Source organism: Bos indicus, chromosome 1 (assembly GCF_029378745.1).
Source record: "Bos indicus isolate NIAB-ARS_2022 breed Sahiwal x Tharparkar chromosome 1, NIAB-ARS_B.indTharparkar_mat_pri_1.0, whole genome shotgun sequence".
Classification (NCBI taxonomy): Eukaryota; Metazoa; Chordata; class Mammalia; order Artiodactyla; family Bovidae; genus Bos; species Bos indicus.
Window position 1 is genome coordinate 152,761,647 of NC_091760.1, and position 22,783 is coordinate 152,784,429.

The following is a 22,783-nucleotide window of genomic DNA, read 5'->3' on the forward strand; positions in this document are numbered from 1 at the left end:
ACGCGTTGGCCCGAGCTCGTTTCCGGCCTGCGCGGGTGGGTGCCGGCTCGGCTCCCCGCGCGCCCCCGAGCGCTCTCCCGGGAGCGCGGCTCCCCCGGACGCCGGCGCCGGCGGCTCGGGCCGGGGCCGCGCCAGGAGGGCTCCCGGGCGGGCGCGAGGCCCTTGTGGGGCCATGAACGGGACGGCCAACCCGCTGCTGGACCGCGAGGAGCACTGCCTGCGGCTCGGGGAGAGCTTCGAGAAGCGGCCGCGGGCCTCCTTCCACACCATCCGCTGTGAGTCCGCCCCTCGGCCGCCCTCGGCCCTGCAGAAGGCCAGGGGGCCTTGCCGGCGTTCCCTCCCTCGGGGGACCTCGGGTTTTTCCTTTGGTTTTTTCCCAGCTGCCTCTTCTCACACCAGACCTTTCCCTCAACTCCCAGGTTTTCTCCGCCTTGCGCTACCAAATGCTTCTTCCGAAGGTCATTGGACCCTCTTGCGCCCTGAACCTCCACGTCCCCTTGTTACTACCGAAAGGCTGCGACCCCACATCAGTTTCCAGCTTCTTTGTATTCCAGCCTCTCCTCACCCCCACCGCCCCACACACAACCCGATCCCCGCGCTTCAGGAGCTCTTCTCGTTTCCTCGGGGTTGGCATCCTCCACCTTTCCCTCTTATTACCGAAGGGCTGCGACCCCGCATCAGTTTCCAGCTTCTTTGTATTCCAGCCTGCCCCGCTCCCCCTCGATACACACCCCGATCCCCACTGGGGATCTCCACGCTTCAGGAGCTCTTCTCGTTTTCCTTGGGGTTGGCCTCCACTCCCTCCTGTTCCATTCCTTTCCTGTCTTCTTTCCTTTTTTTTCCTTGCCCGCTTTGGTTCTGGCCTCCCCGGCGCCCGGCTGCAGCCCCAGAATCCGCAGCTCTGCACCTCATCCGTCTTCTTTTCCTCCATATATCTGTGCCAGCTTCTCTCGTGCTTTGATGTCTTTTTGAGGTCACCAGCCTACCCCTGACTTTTCCTCCAGATCCAGTCCCTTGTGGGTGGAAAGTAAAATTAGGATTGGAGAGCCAGGAATAAGTTAGAGCTCGATCTATGTTTGGAAGCAAAAGCCAGCAGGCATAAGGAATGTGCAAATAGTCATTATGTTGGACCTCTTTTTTCCTCCATGATTACAGACTCTGTTGAGGGAGGGCCTTTCCACTGTGTATCCTGGGTGAAGAATTGGCCGCCAGAGCATCCCACTATGATTCACAGACTCCTGGTTTCGCGTCCTGGTAGCCCCAGTACTGGTTAAGACTTGTTTTTGTCCGAGGAGTTCTTAGATGTGACTCAACACCTTGAAACAGGGCGTAGTAGATAATGAACTTCTGTTTTCCTGTGGTCACTTGCCAGGCCATTACTCTGCTTCCTGCTGACAGCAGATCAGCCCTCTGAGGGGCTGGGTTTTGGGAATGTGATAAGAGCAGCATCATTTCCTGAGCAGTTTACTAAGTTGGTGTTGTAGCAGAATGAAGGACAACGTGCAGTTTAAATAAGACACTTTACTGAAGTACCTGGCCTGCAGTTTGAGGCAGGTTTGTGTTAAAAGGGGGTAAGGTGGCTGTTCACACTGTGCCTTAACTGCAGTTCAGAAACATGGGCAGGATTAACCTTTGGAAATACAGTTCAACCTTCTGCTCCAGATAGCTATAGGAATATTCTTATTAAAGCTATGAAACTGGAGTGTGGCAAATCCTCACTTTGACAGTTCTTATCAAAATGCTGTGACCTTTCATGTTTCATACTGTGTTTTATAATCACAGGGTTTTAAAAACATACTCTGTCGCTTTTCATCCTTAAAATAACCCTAATAAAACACCTCATTGTGGGGTAATAAGGCATGAATTTTCATCTGTCACTTACGGGAAGGGAGTATCTTTGCTTAATGAAAAGTTATATAAATTCTAGCCTTTTTCCTTCAAAATTATCCAGTGGGGATAAGAGGGAAAGTATATGGAGGTACAGATGAAACAATATTGTCCCAGAACTGGTAATGAAGCTGGGTGATGGTACACAGGACTCATTGTATTATTCTCTTTGCTGTTGTACATGAGAAGTTTTCCACAGTGAGATAACATTTTAAGAAATTCTAAGTGGTTTGTATTTTCTTTTATCTGAATTACAACAAATTTCCATTCTTACATGCGAATGCCGTGCAAGCACTTAATACAAGTAACCTGGTGGATAAATGCTTTTTTTCTTTCCCTTTAGACGACTTTAAGCCGGCGTCTATAGATACTTCCTGTGAAGGAGAGCTTCAGGTCGGCAAAGGAGATGAAGTCACAATTACGCTGCCACATATCCCTGTAGGTGTTATTACATCGTTGTTTTTTAATGTGGAATCACAGTGAATCCTCATATTCTGTTATTGCAATTTGATTTCCTCCTTTTTAAAAACTTCTAGATTTCTGAAGTGCCAACATAAGGAGAAAAGGAACTATGGGGGTCAGATGGGATGGAATTCATGCTTCCCAGGCTCCTGAGTAAAAAAAATTCTTTGTCGTTTTTCCCAAACTCCCTTTCCCCATTTGTTCCTAAGAAGGCAAGGTGGGACCTGGCTCCTCCTTTAGACATATGTAGCCTCCCCCAGCAGCTGCAGAGAAAGAGGCCCAAGTGCCCTATGAGTATAAAACAGCAGTAGCTTAGGGGCGTGGAGAGGCAGGGGCAGCATCAGCGTGGTTTGTGAATCTGGCAGGGGGTGATGTTAAGGCTGGCAGTTTCAGGCAGGGCCTAGGTTCAGAGCTACAGATTAAAAGCTGAGTGGAGAACCCTCGCAGAGAGACACTGCTAAAGTCTTACCAAGGCACCACTCTGATCGCAAGGATCAGACAGAATAGTCTTAATGAACACGTGCATGTCCCAGGCCTGTCCTGGAACATGATTAGTTCTTGGTAACCAGTGAGAGAATGAAAAGGCTCTAGACAGAGAGCCTGGGAAGCTTTGTGCTGCCAAAAAACTGTCTGCCATTCAAACTGCTGTCTCGTTAGTTGTTGCCTTTGGCAGGTTGCATCATCTCCCTTTGGACCTTACTTTCCCAAATGTAAAATAAAGAGGTTAGATAAATGATCCCTAACGTCCCTTCCAGCTCTTAATTTTTACTGTATGAACCAGGAGTCAAGGAGCCAACCAATTTCTGATTCCATCCAGGGGATTAAACGATACACTTGGCAAATGTTAACATCCACCCACTGTGGTGCTGGCTCATTACTAGGTACTGAGAATATATTCTTGAAGAAAACAAGCGTGTTTCTTGTCCTTAGGGAGTTTAAATAACTGTAGGAAAACATTGCACTTACTTTAGAAAATCTAGGGAGACTTGCCTGAGGAAGTGACCTTTGAGCAGATTTGAAGGTTGAATAACTGAAAGGGAGGGAGGGGTTAGGATGTTGCAGACAGAATCCTTGTTAAATCCCTGCAGGACAGAACTTGTGGTTCTCAGAGAGGACTGTGCCTTCTTCTCTGGAACCAGCAGAGCCCGGGGTGAAAGGAGCCGGTGCAGTGGAGGGGCCAGGTGGCTGGTTTACAGGTTTTCTTCTTGGGCCTTAAGCACTGGGCAGTCATGGAAGGCCTTAGGCAGGTTAGTGGCTTGAGGTACTTGAACCAGCCAGAACAGTGAGCCTGGAGAAGGTGTGTGGTTACTTAGCATGAAGGGGAAGCCCGGACTCTCCTATTACAAGGAAATGCAGAGATCACTCACTAGCTTTACTGCTCATAGTGAGAGCTCTACTCAGTGTCAGACAGGAATGCGTCACTTCTGTTTCTCAGTTCACACTTTACTGTTATTTGTAACATTTCCCAAATCTCTGGAAAATGTACAGTAACTTAAAAATTCAATATTTATTTCTTGATTACTTAGAGATAGTTGCACAGTTATAGATTCTTGCTATATTATTTCCTCTTTAACTCCTGGCTTCCCAAGCAAAAATAAAATGCAAATCAGCTTATTCTGTTTCTTTAAAAAAAAAAAAATTTATTTATTTGACTGCGCTGAGTCTTAGTTGCAGCATGTGGGATCTAGTTCCCTGACCAGGAACCAAACCCAGGCCCCCTGCCTTGCAAGCACAGAGTCTTAGCCACTGGACCACCAAGGAAATCCCCTTTCTATTCCTGTTTGCGTAGTTCTGATAAAAGATTTGATGAGATAAAGCCAGCTCTAAATTCAGTCTTGATATTCATAACTGGGGTATTTGGTTTGATTGTCTGAATTGTTCTTTTGTGGTCGAAAAGGGATCCACACCACCGATGACTGTGTTCAAGGGGAACAAGCGGCCTTACCAGAAGGACTGTGTGCTGATCATCAATCACGACACTGGAGAGTATGTGCTGGAAAAGCTCAGCAGCAGCATCCAGGTCAAGAAGACGCGGTATGTGAACAAGCAGATAAAGGTTGCTATGCCGTTTCTGTAGACTTACTTGTCTATTCAGTTATTTTATAAGAGTGTGCCCGTCTGGGAACTTAGCATCCTGTTGGCAGGCTCAGCAGCTCCCACCTGTGTCTTCTCAGACAAGTCAATAAAATATCTTTTCCTCAAAGGCAATGAAAATAAATAATGTTTTTAAGACCTGAAACGTAGAAGTCACTGGGGAGAAAGGTGTGCTTTATGATTAAGTCAATCTTATTAATCTCATGGGAAATAGATGGGGAAACAGTGGAAACAGTGTCAGACTTTATTTTTTGGGCTCCAAAATCACTGCAGATGGTGACTGCAGCCATGAAATTAAAAGATGCTTACTCCTTGGAAGAAAAGTTATGACCAACCTAGATAGCATATTCAAAAGCAGAGACATTAGTTTGCCAACAAAGGTCCATCTAGTCAAGGCTATGGTTTTTCCTATGGTCATGTATGGATGTGAGAGTTGGACTGTGAAGAAGGCTGAGCGCCAAAGAATTGATGCTTTTGAGCTGTGGTGTTGGAGAAGACTCTTGAGAGTCCCTTGGACTGCAAGGAGATCCAACCAGTCCATTCTGAAGGAGATCAGCCCTGGGATTTCTTTGGAAGGAATGATGCTAAAGCTGAAACTCCAGTACTTTGGCCACCTCACGTAAAGAGTTGACTCATTGGAAAAGACTCTGATGCTGGGAGGGATTGGGGGCAGGAGGAGAAGGGGATGACAGGATGAGATGGCTGGATGGCATCACGGACTCGATGGACGTGCGTTTGAGTGAACCCCAGGAGTTGGTGATGGATAGGGAGGCCTGACGTGCTGCGATTCATGGGGTCGCAAAGAGTCGGACACGACTGAGCAACTGAACTGACTGACGTGGCTGTTGATACAGTACCACCAAAGGGATAAGATTTAAGTTTATAGACTTAAAATTATGAAAGAATAATTGAGTAATATATATTCTTTTTTAGAGTGACAACATTAAATTTTTACAGGATACATTTGAGATTATTATAATATCAAAGCTTTATCTAATTTCTTTTGAATAGTGAGCTCTCTTTTAATTTTTAATTTGACAGGCATTACATGTGTCAAATGAGGCCAATTAGATTTTCTTTTAAAGTCAAATTTTATTCTATAAGTAGAAGTAACCCAGTGGTTCTATTATTGTGATACAGTAATTATTGTAATAGAGTAAATTTTAAAGAGAGTGTTACAGTCCGATGTTTTTCTGTGTATGCTTCCTCAAGCTGTTTTTCTTTACTCATTCCACAAAAAGAAAAGGTACCCAGCATTTATTGAGGTCTTACCATAGGCCCAGCACTGTGCTCCATGTTTTACGTGCATTGTTCAACCTTTACAAGTAACTTTTGGAAGGGTGGTGTTATCCTTCCGCGCACAGATGAAGAGACAGGGTCAGTGCGCTGGTGACTGCCTCAGGGCCGAGGGGAGTTCTGCCGGGTGGACGTCATGGAGCCCTCTCCTGCTGCTCAGTGTGTGTCGGTAGATTACTTTCTCCAGCCAGGGGCTGCGGTTAGCCTTCCAGAAGCTGTTGGTTGTTGGGGTTTCTGTTACTACTCAGTGTCATCTGGGCACCAGCAGTGTTTTATCACTTAAAGAAAGAAAGAAAGTGAAGTTGCTCAGTCGTGTCCGACTCTTTGCGACCCCGTAGACTATAGCCTACCAGGCTCCTCTGTCCATGGGATTTTCCAGGCAAGAGTACTGGAGTGGGGTGCCATTTCCTTCTCCAGAGGATCTTCCCGACCCAGGGATTGAACCCAGGTCTCCTGCATTGTAGCCAGATGCTTTACCATCTGAGCCACCAGGGAAGCCATTGATCACTAATTTGTTTTGAATAGTGAGCTCTCTTTTAATTTTTAATTTGACAGGCATTACATGTGTCATATGAGGAAAATTAGATTTTATTTTAAAGTCAAATTTTATTCTATAAGTAGAAGTAACCCAGTGGTTCTATTATTTATCACTTAAGTGTTTGTTAAAAGTATGAGATTTCAGGACCTATTAAGTCACAGTCTGCATTTTAATAGAGATTCCCCAAAGTTTGAAAAATGCTGAGCTAGTCCATTTACAAAAGAAATTGTTAATGGATGGTACTTTCTTGGTCTGGGGTGGAATGCTTTGCGTGCTGCCAGCAAGAGTTGGCCTGTAACAAAATGAGCAAGTGGTAAGTAGATAATGGGGAAAAAACTGCAAACAGGCCAGTATTTCCAGAGCTGCTGCTGCTGTCACCTCAGTCGTGTCCGACTCTGTGCGACCCCATAGAGGGCAGCGCACCAGGCTGCCCGGTCCCTGGGATTCTCCAGGCAAGAACACTGGAGTGGGTTGCCATTTCTTTCTCCAGTGCATGAAAGTGAAAAGTGAAAGTGAAGTTGCTCAGTCGTGTCCGACTCTTAGCGGCCCCATGGACTGCAGCCTACCAGGCTCCTCTGTCCATGTGATTTTCCAGGCAAGAGTACTGGAGTGGGGTGCCATTGCCTTCTCCAGAACTAGTTTTCTTTAATAACTCATTTGCCTGTGGTTATAACTTTATAGTGTGCAGAAGTTGAGTAGTTACATTTTCTGTAATTCAGACGGGTTCTCACAATCACAGTATATCCTACCTCAGTGCCCTAGCTGCTGCTCGGTAAAAAACGTGAGCCCCTTGAGGGCAGCGAGTGTTGTGTCCATTCCTCCTTGGTGCACAGTGCAGAGCTGGGACACAGCAGCATGAGTCGTCTGTGTGCTAAAACCATAGGCACAGTCTTCTGAAGCCTGTGGTTCTGCAGATGGTTCCGGGTACTTGGTAACTGGGGCAGATCTGAGAACCGCTGTTTTTGCCCCTCCAATTCACAGACCATTTCTCATTTCAGAGCTGAGGGGAGCAGTAAAATCCAAGCCCGAATGGAGCAGCAGCCCCCTCGACCCCCACAGCCATCCCAGCCGCCGCCACCTCCACCTATGTCGTTCAGAGCGCCAACGAAGCCTCCGGCTGGACCTAAAACCTCTCCCTTAAAAGATAACCCCTCACCTGAACCTCAGCTGGATGACATCAAAAGAGGTAGAGAGCGGTTTCTGGAGCCCCAGTAGCAACTTGGAGGAGGGCATTGAAGTTTCTGTGGAGGTCGCAGGGCTGGCAGCACGGGCATTCTCTGCCACTGTAGCAGTTTATGCAGGGGTCACCATTCCAGAGGCGATGGGTGTGCAGGGGTTACCACTCACCTCGTCTGATAAGGGGGAGTTCAGCAACTTGGGCTGTGCCTGTCTCTGCAGCGGTCTGCTTAGAGGCCCGGGGTTTAAACAAGCCTGACTACCATCTGAAGGTCCGTATGGCACACCTTAGGGTTTTGGAAGAAGAGAATTCCCAGGTGCTGGGGATGAAAACCAAGCGTGTCAATGTAAACACAGTGTCTAGGTTAAATTCCTCAGCCAGTGCTTTGTACTGACAAAGTGTGAAGTAGGAAAGCTCCATAAAGACCAGTGGCCTCGAAGGACTTAGCTGTCTGGTCAGGCTCTCTCTAGTGCAAGCCTGAGACAGAGCTCACCATGGTTTTCTCCCCCACAGTGGATGGTTTTAGTTGTCCAGACTCTTAGGAAGTTATGAAGGTAAGTGTTGTATTTCATGTTTTTAAAGTTTTATGAAATAAAATTAAACCCATAACAGCAGTAAACAGGAAAAGATAAAAAGTTGCCCTTTTCCACCTTGTGGAAATACTGTCTCTTTGCAAATGAGATCACTCTGTGTGTGGGGCACAGTTGTTAAGCCTCTGGGTTTTGTTTTTCCTCCTGGACATTGGAATGCTGACTGTGCAGGTTTTCACTTTAGCTGAATAGGAATTGGGCCATGAGTGGTTGGTTGTTGCCAGTTACGCTTAAAGGAACCATAGTCATTTAAGGTCTTGTGGTGTGTTTGGACAGGGGAATCTGGCGCCTTCCCCGATGTATTCTGTGGTGGATCCTTAATACGTTCACAGACACTGAAGTAGTCGGGTAAAACGTGTTATTTCCCTGCTTTACGTTTAATACAAACGCAGCACCTAAAGGCATGGCTGTTCATCAGATGTGTAAAGAGGACAGGGGAGGAAGAGAAAGACATTCTTTAGCAGCCTTGGCCCCTCCTGTGAGCCTTGTGGGACGTGCAAGGAAAGGACCCCAGAGGCTGTCTGCTCTGGCCCTTTCTTTTTCCAGAGCGTCCTGGAAAATTCATTGCCTTCCACCTGGGTCTCCCAGCTGGTTAGAGGTGGATCCAAAGTAAGTGCTCAGACCTTCTAGTTCCTGGTCAGATATTTCTCCGCCCCTGAGCAAAATACGGCTCTTCTCCTATTTGGTGTTTAATCCTGTCATTCACAATCTTTTTTTTTTTTTTCCCTTTTTTTTTTTTAAACAGATAAGGCCAAACAGATTTAACTTCATTTCTTAAAAGAATCGTTATCTTGAACCAGTGTCCATTTTGGGTACTTTAGGTGAATTAAATGTTTCCATTGTCTCTCCGGAGACATGTTAGGTGTTTTTGTTTGTGGGTTTTGGTCATTTTGTTTGTTTTTAAGGGCTCGAGAGGTAGGAGCTTGTCTTCAGGTATCCGTGGTTGCTCTGGGTTTTGCCTGGGCCCTGTGTGCGGAAAGCTCGACACACTGACCCCGCCCTGTCATCTATTCCAGAACTGAGGGCCGAAGTGGACATCATTGAGCAGATGAGCAGCAGCAGCGGGAGCAGCTCCTCGGACTCGGAGAGCTCGTCAGGGAGCGACGACGACAGCTCCAGCAGTGGCGGCGAGGACAGCGGCCCTGCGTCGCCCCCGCAGCCCTGTGGCGGCCGGCCAGCCGTGGCCAACGGGACCGGAGCTGCGCGGCCGCCGGGAAGCACGCAGCTCATGAGCACCCTCAGTAAGTGGGCCTTCCTGCCTACAGCCCGGGCGGAGCTGGGAGGGCCGGCCGGAGCAGTGGCTTCTGTCGTCTTACGCCAGAGTCTATAAACCTGAAGATATTTACGGCATAAGAAAGGGTCCTGCAAAGACAGTTTGAAGCAGAAAGGAGCAAATAAAGTCCCCAAGCAGTAAAAACAGGAAGCACAAAATTAAAAATCTGTTCCTTCTCTTTGCTTTTCTGTATTGGCACAAATTAAGTTTTGTGGATTTTGGGAAGTGCTGATGTGTGAGTTTGGAACCAGCCAACCTTGGGCAGGAGGGAAGAAAGGGACACTGTAGTGTCTGTGGCCTTCTTCACAACTGGTGGTGGTAAGGCAGAGGGGAACGAGAACAGCCGTCTTCGTCTTGGAGGCGGGGAGATGCAGGTCTGTGCCCTGTCCTCTTGCCAGAGTCCCTGGAGCTGGGTGTCCTCCTGGGCTGACTTCGGGAGGTGTCATAACCCTGCTCCTGTAGGGCAGGCAGAGTCGCTCTCAGCTCCACACTGTAGACGTCTAACAGACCCCTTGTGTGGGGCCGGCCTTGTAGGCCTCTGCCCGCTGGGGCGAGAGCACTCCCCGCCCACCCCAGCGCGCACACTCGCGTGTGTGCCGGTCCCTGCTCCCCTACCTGAGTGGGTTCAGCACTGTTGGGATGCCAGTGAAGGCTGTCTTCTGCCATCTCACGATGCAGGCTGAGCTTCTGGATTTCAGGTATACTTGGCACTCTTCCCCATTGGTTCAGGAACTAAGATTTACACTGGACCTCTGGTATTCATACTGGAGAATGACTGCAGCGCCTGTGACTGTGTAACTCAGCTCTTGTTTTACCCAGTCAGTGCCAAGCTTCCTTTCCTCCCAGAAAGTAAGAGCCAAAAATAGCTCAGTGCATGTTTAAGTGCCTTAAACTCCTTTTTAGTTCTTTATGGCTCTTTATTAGCTCTCCCGGCTCGTAGCTTTTCCAATGGCAAGACCTTAGTCTTTGCATACCACATACCCAATAAAGTACTGAGGTCACTTAAACTAGGATCGTCAACCAGAACCAACTTACAGACCCTAAAGTTAAAGTAAGTAGCACAGATCTCCTAAACCCTAATGTAAAAACATACAGAGTGAAGATAGTATTGTTTTCCTAAATGGTAGCATGCATTATATCTTTTCTCCCAAAAAACAAATGGATCAGCTTGAACCTGTGTCAAACTGTTAAGAAATCTCAGAACTGAATCTTCAGCTCCGTTATGCTGAGCTGTTCACATGCATGTCACCTTCTTCATAAGCGATGGTGCTCAGCTCTTCTGATTGGGATTACTTGCTGGTGCTGTGCCCTCCTTCCCACATCTGGGACAGCAGAGGTCACCTTTATTGCTCTCAGACCTCTTTCTGTCATAAAAATTATTGAGGACCCCAAGGAGCTTTTACGTTTATAGCTTGTGTCAGTGTTTACCACGTTAGAAATTAAACCTGGGACATGCTTAAAATACTCAGTAATTCATCTGAAAAAATGACAATCAGCCATATGATAATAAAAGCAGCACTTTTATGAAAAATTTTCTAAATAAAAAAATATTTAGTGTGAAGAGTAACATTGCTTTAAAATTTTGCCAATCGCTTTTACAAAGTAGGGAGTTTACATCTGCTTCTGCATTCAGCCTTGCCATCAGTTGTGTAGGTTGAAGTCTGTGAAGAAAATCTGGCGTCACAAAGGTTTATAGTTAGAAAAGGGAGGAGCTCGGGTCAAAGTGTTCCGAAAGGGCCTCGAGGACCCTGGGGTCCTGAGAACACACTGAGAGGACATCAGTGGTCAGTGATCCGGAGATCAGTGATCCAGAAATGTAGTTCACTTTTGTTCTATTCCAGGTGGTATCAGCTGAGGTCCTGTGAGTCCTCTTATTCTTTTAGATGGAAAAGCTTTACATTCTTCACTCCTAAACCTAGATGTTGCATGCTGAACAAAATTGAAGGTTTTACAGAACTCAGTAGTTCAGACCTGAGGTGTAAAATAACGTGACTGTTCCGGCCAGAGGGGCTGGGTGTGTGTTTATGCTGCATTAGCATATTATTGGCATAAACAGAATTTAGCTGCCTGACCAGGAAACCCAACTGGGTATTATTATTTTTGCTCTTATAAAGAAACTTTATATGAACAATTCCACTAGATAGTCAATTTATGACTAGTTTTTGCTGTTTATTGAGACATGTAAAAACCGTGTAGCCAGTCCCTCCCTGCTCTGCCTCATTACGCAGTATTGCTGTCCTTTGCAGATGCAAAAAGAGCAATTCTTTTAAAACGTTGACGGCACCAGTTTTGTGGCCGAGCCAAATCAGTTTTCTTCCATAATTAAACTGAGCCAGCCTGGTGTTACTGGAGCGTGAGAGCCCAGACAGGCAACCAAAGAACCACGGGGGAGCTGTTTCTAAACTGTGTCCTTTTGGTCTGACTTTGTTTTCTCTTTATAGGAAATGACTTGCAGTTGAGCGAGTCTGGCAGTGACAGTGATGACTAGAGCCGGATCTTTTGAAATCAACTTTTTGGTGCACAGATCTGCCTCGAGAACAGGCTGCTTTAGCGTGCAGTCCACGCTGAGAGGAAAATGCGGGGATCGTGACTCTAGGAGGAATTGGAGGCTCTGAAGCACTCAGACGTGCATGTCTTTAACTTATGGTGATGGGTGATTTTCTCACGTAATTTTTGAACAATCTCAATGTTTCAAAGTTTTAAGTAGATCTATAGCAGAACTAACAGAATTGTATCTCTATTTGGTTAACACTGTTAATGGAAACTAGACAAATGTGCCCTGGTCTAGGTTCCTCAAAGGCCACTTCTTCTCCTGGCCAGTGCTTCAGTGTCAAACCTCAGCAGCCACCAGCATGACCAAATGGTTTGCCCCAGTGAAAGGAGGGGTGGGGGTGGCGGCAGCCTCAAACCCCAGCACGGACGCATGTTCCAGCCACTTCCAGCTATGGACCCGAGGTGGTGAGGAGGTTCTGCCTGACCCGGCCTGGCAGGCCTGTGTAGAAACGGACTTCAGGAAGGGGTACGAGAGCGTCCGTGGGGGGGCCTGGATTCGTGGCTCAGCCCCACGCCTGCAGATGAGGAAGGGACGTGCGTGGCTGGCGTGGGGCCAGCGTCTTGCCCCAGACCAGGCCTTCCCACTTCTGCCCCTGAATCTTACTGGAACCAGAGAGCCTTGTCCATGGGCCTGTGTAAGAGCTGTGTTGTGCATCGGAGCTTTTCCTGGATTCCAAAAGATAGAAGTGTGGGTTCCTACTCTCCAGTTTAGATCCATGCAGTCCCTGAATACATCAGTCCCACGTGAGGGTCGGTGGGAAGGAAAGGAAGCCAGCAGCCATGGTGCTGATGCCTGTGACTTGCTTAAACTGGGGCTTTAAGCTCCGCATGGATCCATAACGAGAGGGCTTCTTTCGAAGGCTGCCAGTGGGGACGAGTGGGAGGGCTGAGGTGAGGAGGCCTCTGGGCAGATGGGCCGGCAGCTGCTCTCCAGACTGCGGTCTGGCTGGGAGGCATGCAGTGTACAATGAGCAGGTGTTGGCAGGGCTCCCCCGTTCTTGCTTTTGCACCGCTGTTTGTGCCTGAGTCCCAAGCTGGCTCATTTTTTATACACAACCAGAAGGAAGTCACGGGATTGCCTTCTGTGGTGTGCCGTTTCCAGATGAATCTGTTATTGGGGGGAAGCGTCTGTACACCATGGATGTGTGATAAGTCGTCCTACAATCAGTGCGTTAGTATGGAGTCGTCCACTTCTGTCACCTGAATGATTATGTCCTGAGAAATATCTGTCGGCTTCGATTCAGCCGTATTGAGAACGTGAAGACTGACCTTTCTCCCGCCGGTGACCTCTCCCTCCTTGGCTAGTGGAGGGAAGCAGTCTGGACCCAGGAAGAAGCTAGGTGATTGGTGGCAGGGGCTTTGAGTTGAGCCTCACGAAGTCATCTGTGTCCCCCACTCGGTGGTCCCAGTAAGCTGGAGTCGGGGCCAGGCAGCCTGCTCACGCCACTCCACCAGCTGCGCTCAGGGTCACTCCAGCACCTGTGCTGGGTCCTCTGCCCATCACGCGGCTTCATGGAGTTCATGGCAGGTAGGAACTTACTTAGAATGAATTGATTGTTTTTAACTTCTTGGTAATGACAGCTCAGGGAAGCTGAAGGTCGTGGTTATGTATGTTAGTTACTCACTCATGTCCAACTCTTTGCGACCCCATGGACCGTAACCCTCCAGGCTCCTCTGTCCATAGGATTCTCCAGCAAGAATACTAGAGTGGGTTGCCATTGCCTTCTCCAGGGGATCTTCCTGAGTGAGGGATCGAGCTGGGTCTCCTGCACTTCAGGTGGATGCCTTCCCGTCTGAGCTGCCAGGGAAGCCTGAAGGTGATGGTTGGGAGACGTGAATTGTTTCTGGACGTGGGAATTGTTTCACCGCTCTTCACTTGCTCAGGCTGGGGCGGGCACCAGGAACTTGGACTAAAGATAGATCTATTTAAGCCTCTCTCCCTCCTTTCCTCTCCTCAGAGGCTTGATGCGCATGGCCAGCCCGGGGTCTGGGCCTGTGTGAGGTCTGTGGGTGCCTCGGCAGTGCCTGCCGGTGGCCTGCCTTGGGGGGTGGGCTCTGCACGCAGCCCCCGCCCCATCCCCGCATGCTGGCCCTGCAGGCCTGTCACAGCTGCTGGCCCAGCCCTGGTTCTGTTCTCCGCACAAGTCTGTGCTGGTTGCCTCTGCATGCCCTCCAGCTTTGCCCGGCAGAGTAAGGAATCCTTTCTTTTTGGAAATGAAGCCTCCAGCCTCACAGACTCCCCCTCACGAGTGCCCTCCTGCCAGCCAAGCTGGACCTGTTCTTCCTGCCTCTGTGCCTTGTCAGCCACCTGCCCCGGCCCCGCTCACGGGGCTCTGTGGGTGCCACCAGCCCACACGGACCTTCCCCTTGCTCAGGCGCTGGTCGGCGTGGGCCCTGAGCAGGCCCTGTGGTTCTCCTCTTGCCTGGAGCTCGCAGGAGCAGACTGGAGAGGCTTGCGGCCTGGTGTGAAGAGGGCACAGAACCGCGGGGACGCTCCCGGCCTCCAGGGACAGCTGGAGACTGTCCGACCGAAGCGTTAAAATGGCCTTTCCCTTGTTCTGTGTACCATCTGCCACTGGGTGCAGTGAAGCATCTGAGGAGCCGTGGCAAGCAAGCTGCCGTACGGGCGTGGTTCAGGGAAACGTAACAGACTAGAGAATGTGTCGTGACGCCACTTATTAACTCTTTTATTTCTGTAGCAGAATCATTTTTTAAAAGTGTGGTTTTAATGTGTATGTGTTTCAGTGGTGGGAAAACTTGAAAATTCCAAGATCCTTATTACTTCCCTATTTGAGAGGCTGGTTAAGTAGGGTGTGTGTGGAGGGGTGTGTGCATGTGAAGTATTTATTACACTATTCTGAAAGAGTAATTGTCTCTCATGTGGATATGCATTAGGTGCAGCCACAGCGTATGTTTCCATTTGGTGAGGAAGGTAGGATCCATAAAACTCAGGCCTTAACCAGTAGGTTGGACGAGAAGACCAATTGAAATGTCATGAAATGTCTTTGTTGCTCCTGTTATTTCTGTCTTGAATTCATTGTCTTGTTCTTTAATGATTATTAAAATCTTGTGCCTGAAAGTTTTATTTTGCTTAATTATGAAGTAGACATGCATGTTTATATTTATGCAAAATATTTGCTGTAAAGTTTTTTTCTTTTGGTTTACTCTTTTTAAAAAAAATAAGTAAAAAATGAAGGTCAGCAATATACATTTCTCGAGTTTTCTTTTTTTTTTTTTTTTTACTACATCTAGGAGTCAGTGAAAAATGTAGGGTTCTTTTAAGAATCCTTTGTGCTTAAGGCTAATTATCTAAATTGATTCCCTTTTTAATTTGGTGTTTCTGATCGTTAGCATTTACACTTCTGTTTTAAGAGGCCTGAAAATCAGAACCAAAGGATGACTGTAGCAACGCTCGTGGAGTCTGAGGCTGTACTGGGTCTGAGAACCCTGGGGGCATTAAACTGACTCCCTGGACGTGTCTCCTAGTCGTTTTAGTTCACCTGGACCGCCATACTACAACAGAGGGCCAATGTACACCCCCGACCCCCGGTCGACACAGTCTGGAAGCGACCCCGCTGCTGCCTCACGCTCCACACCTGGGGTGCAGCAGCACCCACTCCTGTCTGGTGCTCTTGGTGCCCCTCCCAGGCTGGAAGTGACCACGTTCCTTTTGAATTCGCTGGTGTCTTTGACCTGTTGGGTGCTCAGTAGATTTGGGCTGAACACTCAGAGAACAAGGCTAGGAATCCTCTGCCACGTACCCTGCAAGTGTCTCCCATGCCTTCAGCTAGACACGAGAGACAGCCCGGACTCTGGGGAGCGGCGGTGCATGTCCGTCCCCTAAGGGAGTCTGATCCTCAGTGAACTGTTGCTGTTACAGCAGTAGGTAACAGACCATCCCAAAGCTGGATGCTTAAGATAGTAAATATTCATTTTGCAATTTAGACCGGATCTGGCTGGGCAGTTCTGGTCTTGACCCCTTCCTGTGCCTGGGGTCTGACAGATCTGTCTGGGGTGACAGCCCACACAGCACGGGTCGCTCAAGTCAACTCCATGTCCTGTCCTCCAGTGGCCGGGCCTGGGCACATGGCCATGGCAGGGGCAGGGGTGCTGGACGCCATGACTGCTGACACCTCATTGGCCAAAGGAGGTCACTGGGCCAAGTTCAGGATCGAGGGCGGGGTGGGCAGAGACACTAAAGCCACCCACGGGAGGAAGGGCAAACTTCACTGGACCTCGGGAGCTGTGGCAATTATTGGGCGATTACTGCAGTCATTCACCACCACCCCAGTGGACGGCGTGTCTCCAGCTGTGCTAGGAACCTTGGGCCACAGGATCGCTAAGGCTGCTCCGGGCTCTGGCTTTTCTCCTGGCCAGATGGGTGGATGGAAGGCCAGAGGAGCTAAGACAGATCTGAACTGATCCCTGCAGAGGGCGCCAAGCCCAGGCCATGGGCTCTCATAGGGCCCCATCTGTTCACTGCGTGTGGTTTGCTAACCTACCCTTTCCAACCCAGTGTGCCACTCTGGTTACCTATTGCTAAGTAACAAATTGACCCAAAACTTCCGTGGCTTAAAAAGATCACTGTTTCATACGATGGAATCTTTTAGAACTAGAACAGAGCTGGGCTGGGCAATTCTGCTTCCTGTGGCTTCAACTGATGTCAATTGGCAGATGGACAGGCCTGCCTTCTCTCCTGTGTCTGTCCCATGGTGGGGTTGGCTGGAAGCAGGCTCGTTTGGGGCCACACCTGGCCTCTCTAGCAAGGCCGGCTCAGGGAGTGTGTCGTCCTAACGTTGGCTGCTTCCTGTAGGACACGTGTTCTGAGAAGCTGTGTGGCCTTTTATGACCTGGCCCCGAAGTCACACCACCACATTCTATCAGAGCTGTCAAAGGCTCACCGAGATTCAAGAGGAAGGGACACAGACCTGTCCCCCTTCAATGAATGAAAGAGCCACCCACTCAGGGTCCCCAGCTGGCTCCCCTGCGTTTGTGGCCTTGTCTGCTTTGGGCTCCAAAATCACTGCAGATGGTGACTGCAGCCATGAAATGAAAAGATGCTTATTCCTTGGAAGGAAAGTTATGACCAACCTAGACAGCATATTATGGAGAAGGAAATGGCAACCCACTCCAGTACTCTTGCCTGGAGAATTCTGTGGACAAAGGAGCCTGGTGGGCTGCTGTCCATGGGGTTGCACAGAGTCGGACACGACTGAAGCAATTTAGCATGCATGCATGCATTGGAGAAGGAAATGGCAACCCACTCTTGCCTGGAGAATCCCAGGGACAAAGGAGCCTGTGGGCTGCCGTCTATGGGGTTGTGCAGAGTCAGACATGACTGAAGCAACTTGGCAGCAGACAGCATATTAAAAAGAAGAGACATTACCAACAAAGGTCCGTCTCATCAAGGCTATGGATTTTCCAGTAGTCATGTAGGGGTGTGAGAGTTGGACTAGAAAGCTGAGTGCCGAAGAATTGATGCTTTTGAACCGTGGTGTTGGAGAAGACTCTTGAGAGTCCCTTGGACTGCAAGGAGATCCAACCAGTCCATCCTAAAGGAGATCAGTCCTGAATATTCATTGGAAAGACTGATGCTGAAGCTGAAACTCCAATACTTTGACCACCTGATGCAAAGAGCTGACTCATCTGAAAAGACCCTGATGCTGGCAAAGATAGAGGTCTGGAGAAGAATGGGATGACAGCAGGTGAGATGATTAGATGGCATCACCGACTCAATGGGCATGAGTTTGAGTAAACTCTAGGAGTTGGTGATGGACAGGGAGGCCTGGTGTGCTGCAGTCCGTGGGGTCACAAAGAGTCAGACACAACTGAGCAACTGAACTGAACTGAACTTCTGTGGTGGTTCTTAGGTGAGACATCTACCCAGAGCAGGCTCCTAGGTCCCCCGTCCAGCAGCATCAGCATCCCTGTGACCTTGTTAGAGACCCGAATTCTCACACCCCAGACCTGCTGGGTCAGAATGACCAGCCCTTCAGCTCATTCTGATGAACCCTAAATCTTGAGAACCACTGCCCCAGGACATAACTCCCTTGATGAGCCTCAGTGATGACCGGTGACCACAATGACTGCCGGAACTTCCCATCTAGGTGTTGGATGAAGGTGACTAGGGGTGGGGCACCCGCGGAATGTGGTATGTACTGTTTATAGGTTGGAACATCGAAAACAAAATTCATCATTGCCCTTGAATTGTCTGGGGGCAGAATTTAACTGTAATGTGGGCTCTTTTCCCTTTCTGTGAAGGGACTGGGGCAGGTGGGGAAAAGAGGCAGGGGAGTTGGCTGGTTTGATAAGGTTGTTTCTTAGAGGCTTGTCTAAAAGTCAGCTGCCTGGAGCTGAAAGGAGTTCAGGTGGGCCCTCAGAGAGAAAGCCCCTTTGATAGAGGCAGTGTGCATCCTTTCCCTCTGTTCCTCGGGGGGTTGGTGTTGGATGAAGTGATGGGTGTGTATGTGTGCTTAATTGTTCAGTCTTGTCTGACTCTTTGCAACCCCGTGGACTGTAGCCCGCCAGGCTCCTCTGTCCATGGGATCCTCCAGGCAAGAATACTGGAGTGGGTTGCCATGCCCTCCTCCTCCAGGGGATCTTCGCAACCCAGGGATCGAACCCAGGTCTTGCACACTGCAGGCATATTCTTTGCTGTCTGAGCCACCAGGGAGGCCCAACTCATCACTCCTTCACTCCTGCTGCTCCCCTCCCCCCAGCCAGGATGGTTACAAATGGAGATGCACGTGGGGGACCAGCCCACACCCTGGAGCCTCTGCGTCTGTGGTGGTAACTGGGCTGCTCCAGGGTAACAGTCTCCTTGGTGAGTCGCCAGGGTCCTCGAGCTGTGCACTCATTTATCACACAAAAGGGAGATCTGAGTTTCCTTGAAACTTTAATACTGTCTGGGGTAGATAACCCAAGTAAAGCAGTCACTGGGGTTGGCTCGTTAATTGTAAGGGAATGTGGAGAGTTAAGCAGTTTGCCCCATGTGTGCCCTGCACACTGCTCTCAGGGTAATGGATGACAGGCGTGTCTGCCCCAAGATGTGCAGGAATTTCATCCTGCCATCTTCCTAAGCCCTGGCTCTTCTGTCCTCGTTACCAAGTTTCCTGCAGAGACTGCTTACCAATTTGTTACTCAAACAACTTTGCCTGGGGTCAGACCCCATCCCCACACTTCCTTAGTGATGATGGGAGCACCTGGGCTGGCCTAGGGAATCCCAGCCAGGGGTGGATCCTTGGGGATCAGTTTAACAGAGCTTGGGCTCCCCGTTACTGGTGAAAGAGTAAAAAGCCAGTTCAGACTGGGAGAGTGCAAGTCAGCCCCCGTGCCCCGTTCACAGACTGCAGGCCCAACAATTGATAACTATAGAGTTAGCAGGAAGCAATCTGTCCCCCAGTCACTGTGGCTCTGAAGGGTCATCATCACGCCTTCTTTTCAGTGACATCCCCAGCCTCGCCTTGTCACTTCTGCCACCCGCACAGAAATCACTGCGAAATTTTGAGACTAAAATCATGGGCTGTCAAAACTTTGCAGTCTGTAAGTCTGTCGTAAGTCAGGAAGCTTATTATACAGTGACGTAAGGCAGAAAGAGAAAGACCAATACTGTCTATTAATGCATATATATGGAATTTAGAAAGATGGTACTGATGATCCTACATGCAAGGCAGCAAAGGAGACACAGATGTAAAGAACAGACTTTTGGACTCTGTGGGAGAAGGCGAGGGTGGGATGATTCGAGAGAATAGTATTGAAACACGTACATTACCGTATGTGAGATAGATGACCGGGGCAAGTTTGATGCATGAAGCAGGGCACCCAACGCCGGTGCTCTGGAACAACCCAGAGGGATGGGGTGGGAAGGGAGGTGGGAGGGGGGTTCAGGATGGAGGGACACATGTATACCTGTGGCCGATTCATGCTGACGTACGGCAAAAACCATCACCATGTTGTAAAGGAATTATTCTCCAATTATACTAAATTAATTTTAAAATAAAATGAAAAAAAAAGGAATGTTCCATTCTCACCTGGAAGACCTGAGCCGTGTGCACCCCTTCAACAGAGAAGCAGTTTCAGTTTCTACCCTAGATGCAGAACTTCTGGGGAACAACATCCCGAGTTTTTCATACCTTTATAGTTTTCCACCAATCTCTGAAATTCAGCACAATGCTGAATAAGGTACGATTATTCCCGGTACGTGGGCTTCCCAGGTAACTCAGTGGTAAAGAATCTGCCTAAAATTCAGTAGATGCAGGTTCAATACCTGAGTCAGGATGATTGCCTGGAGGGGGGACTGGCCCGCACCAGTGTTTTTGCTGGGAAATCCAACAGACAGAGGAGCCTGGTGGGCTACCGTCCCATGGGGTCACAGAGAGTTGAACACAAGTTAGCAACTAAACAACAATTCCCAGATGAGAATTGAGACTCAGATGAGAAAGCAGAGACTCAGAGACATTAGGCAAATTAAGTAGGATAGTTAAGAGTGAATTGGTGACAGAGCCAGGATTCAAATCCAGATTTGTGCCTCTAAGTCCTCTGGTTTTTTTCACAAGCTACACCACATCTTTCGTGACCGGCGTCACCCTCAGAGAGCCAGCCTCTCCAAGTAGACCCATCAGAACCAACCCGGAGGGAGACGGTCCTAAGATGGCGGAGGAGTAAGACAGGGAGACCACTTTCTCCCCCACAAATTCATCAAAAGAACATTTAAACTCTGAGTAAATTCCACAAAACAACTTCTGAATGCCGGCAGAGGACATCAGGCACCCAGAAAAGCAGCCCATTGTCTTCAAAAGGCAGTAGGAAAAAATATAAAAGACAAAAAAAGAGACAAAAGAGGTAGGGATGGAGCTCCATCCCGGGAAGGGAGTCTTAAAAAGAGAGAAGTTTCCAAACACCGGGAAACACTCTCACTGCCGAGTCTGTGGCAAGCCTTGGAAGCACAGAGGGCAACATAACAGGGAGGAAAAATAAATAAATAATTAAAACCCACAGATTACGAGCCCAACAGTAACTCCCCTAGTGGAGAAGCAGTGCAGACGCCTGCACCCGCCACTAGCAAGCGGGGGTTGGGCAGGGAGGCGCGGGCTGCATTGCTTAGAGAAAGGATCTGGCCTGAATGCCCCAAGGGCAATCTGAGGGAACTAACTTGGGCTAGCAAACCCGACTGTGGGATAGCTACCACACAAAAAGCCAGCCCTAACCTAAGACACTGCCTTGCCCGCGTGCAGAACAAAGGACTGAACAGAGATAGCTGGCAGCAGACCATCCCCCTCTGGTGACAGGCAGCCAGAGCCAGAAGGGGGCAATCGCAGCCCCAGAGAGACATTATCTACAAAACTGTAAAAAGGCTTCTTTGCTAACTAAGACTTCCTGGGGTTCTGGACAGTCAACATTCGCCTGAGAAGGTGCGCAGGTTGTACACCCAGAAAACCGAGCGTCAGGGACGGGGGAGGCGATAAGTCGCGGTGACCGCACTCACCAAACACCCCATCACCTGAGCTGCTCGGACCTGGGAAGGGCACAAAACGCTGGCCCAACTGAGTCTGCGCCTCTGAGGACTACCTGAGTGCCTGAACCTGAGCGGCTTAGACCTGGGAGGTACGTACAGCCCAGGGCCGGCCTCGGACAGTTCCAGGCAGATGGGAGGGCACATGTTCCGTGAGGGGGGGCAGGCCCAGTGTGGTTGAGGCACTGCGAGCACACGCCAGTGTTATTTGTTTGCCGCGTCCCTCCCTCCCCACAGCGGGACTGAACAAGTGAGCCTAAAAAAGTGTCCACCACCGCCCCCTTGTGTCAGGGCAGAAATCAGACACTGAAGAGACCAGCAAACAGAAGAAGCTAAAACAGAGGGAACCTTCTTGGAAGTGACAGGTGCAATAGATTAAAACCCTGTAGTCAGTACCAACTACATAGGGAGGGGTCTATAGATCTTGAGAAATATAAGCCGGACCAAGGAACGATCCGAAAATGAACTGACCCCACACTGCCCACAACACCACCAGAGAAAGTCCTAGATATATTTTTTACCATTTTTATGATCATTCTTTTTTTTTTTTTTCATTAAAAAAAAATTTTTAAGTCCTCTATTACTCCTTTAATTTCCACTTTTATAACCTACTATTACTTTGCAAAAAAAAAAAAAGACCCTATTTTTAAAAAGCAAACTTTATATATTTTTTTTATATAATTTTTGTGACTTTTTTATTCTTCTCTTTTTTCTTCTTTTCTTTAATAGTGTATTTTTGAAATTCCAAACTCTACTCTAGAATTTTAATCTTTGCGTTTTGGTATTTGTTATCAATTTTGTACCTTTAAGAACCCAATCTTCAGTACCCATTTTTACTTGGGAGCGAGATTACTGGCTTGACTGCTCTCTCCCCCTTTGGACTCTCCTTTTTTTCCACCAGGTCACCTGTGTCTCCTCCCTACCCCCTCTCTTCTCTACCCAAATCTGTGAATTTCTGTGTGTTCCAGACGGTGGAGAACACTTAGGGAACTGATTACTGGCTGGATCTGTCTCTCTCCTTTTGGTTCCCCCCTTTTGTCCTCTTGGCCACCTCTGTCTCCTTCCTCCCTCTTCTCTTCTCTGTATAACTCCATGAACATCTCTGAGCAGTCCAGTTGTGGAGCACACATAAGGAAGTGATTACTGGCTAGCCTGTTCTCTCCTCTATTGATTTCACCTCATCTCATTCAGGTCACCTCTAACTCCCTCCTCCCTCTTCTCTTCTCCATGTAACTCTGTGAACCTCTCTGGGTGTCACTCACTGTGGAGAAACTTTTCATCTTTAACCTAGATGATTTACCAATGGTGCTGTATAGAAGGAGAAGTCTTGAGACTACTGTAAAAATAAGACTGAAAAGCAGAAGCAGGAGGCTTAACTCCAAACCCTGAGAACACGAGAGAA

At 48.7% G+C, this 22,783-nt stretch overlaps 2 protein-coding genes across 2 annotated transcripts in view; one reads left to right on the plus strand and one right to left on the minus strand.

The window, feature by feature from the left end:
- Positions 1 to 1,346, minus strand: part of METTL6 (methyltransferase 6, tRNA N3-cytidine) — a 31,203-nt gene extending 29,857 nt beyond the window's left edge. The window contains exon 1 of the mRNA XM_019964403.2: positions 732 to 1,346. The gene's annotated coding sequence lies outside the window, so the exon portion shown is untranslated. The remainder of the gene's footprint in view (positions 1 to 731) is intronic.
- On the plus strand, positions 19 to 15,076 carry EAF1 (ELL associated factor 1). The gene is made up of 6 exons (XM_070797040.1): positions 19 to 275; positions 2,231 to 2,325; positions 4,247 to 4,383; positions 7,276 to 7,463; positions 9,061 to 9,285; positions 11,759 to 15,076. The coding sequence occupies exons 1-6, from the start codon at positions 173 to 175 to the stop codon at positions 11,803 to 11,805; spliced, it is 795 nt and encodes a 264-aa protein (XP_070653141.1). The 5' UTR covers positions 19 to 172; the 3' UTR covers positions 11,806 to 15,076.
- The last annotated feature ends 7,707 nt before the right edge of the window (positions 15,077 to 22,783 follow it).

Excerpts from the sequence above, each read along its gene's own strand:
- EAF1 (XM_070797040.1), top strand. The coding sequence starts at position 173 with ATGAACGGGACGGCCAACCCGCTGCTGGACCGCGAGGAGCACTGCCTG. Across the intron at positions 2,326-4,246 it reads TTACGCTGCCACATATCCCT|GGATCCACACCACCGATGAC; the intron begins GTAGGTGTTATT and ends GTGGTCGAAAAG. Across the intron at positions 7,464-9,060 it reads GCTGGATGACATCAAAAGAG|AACTGAGGGCCGAAGTGGAC; the intron begins GTAGAGAGCGGT and ends CATCTATTCCAG.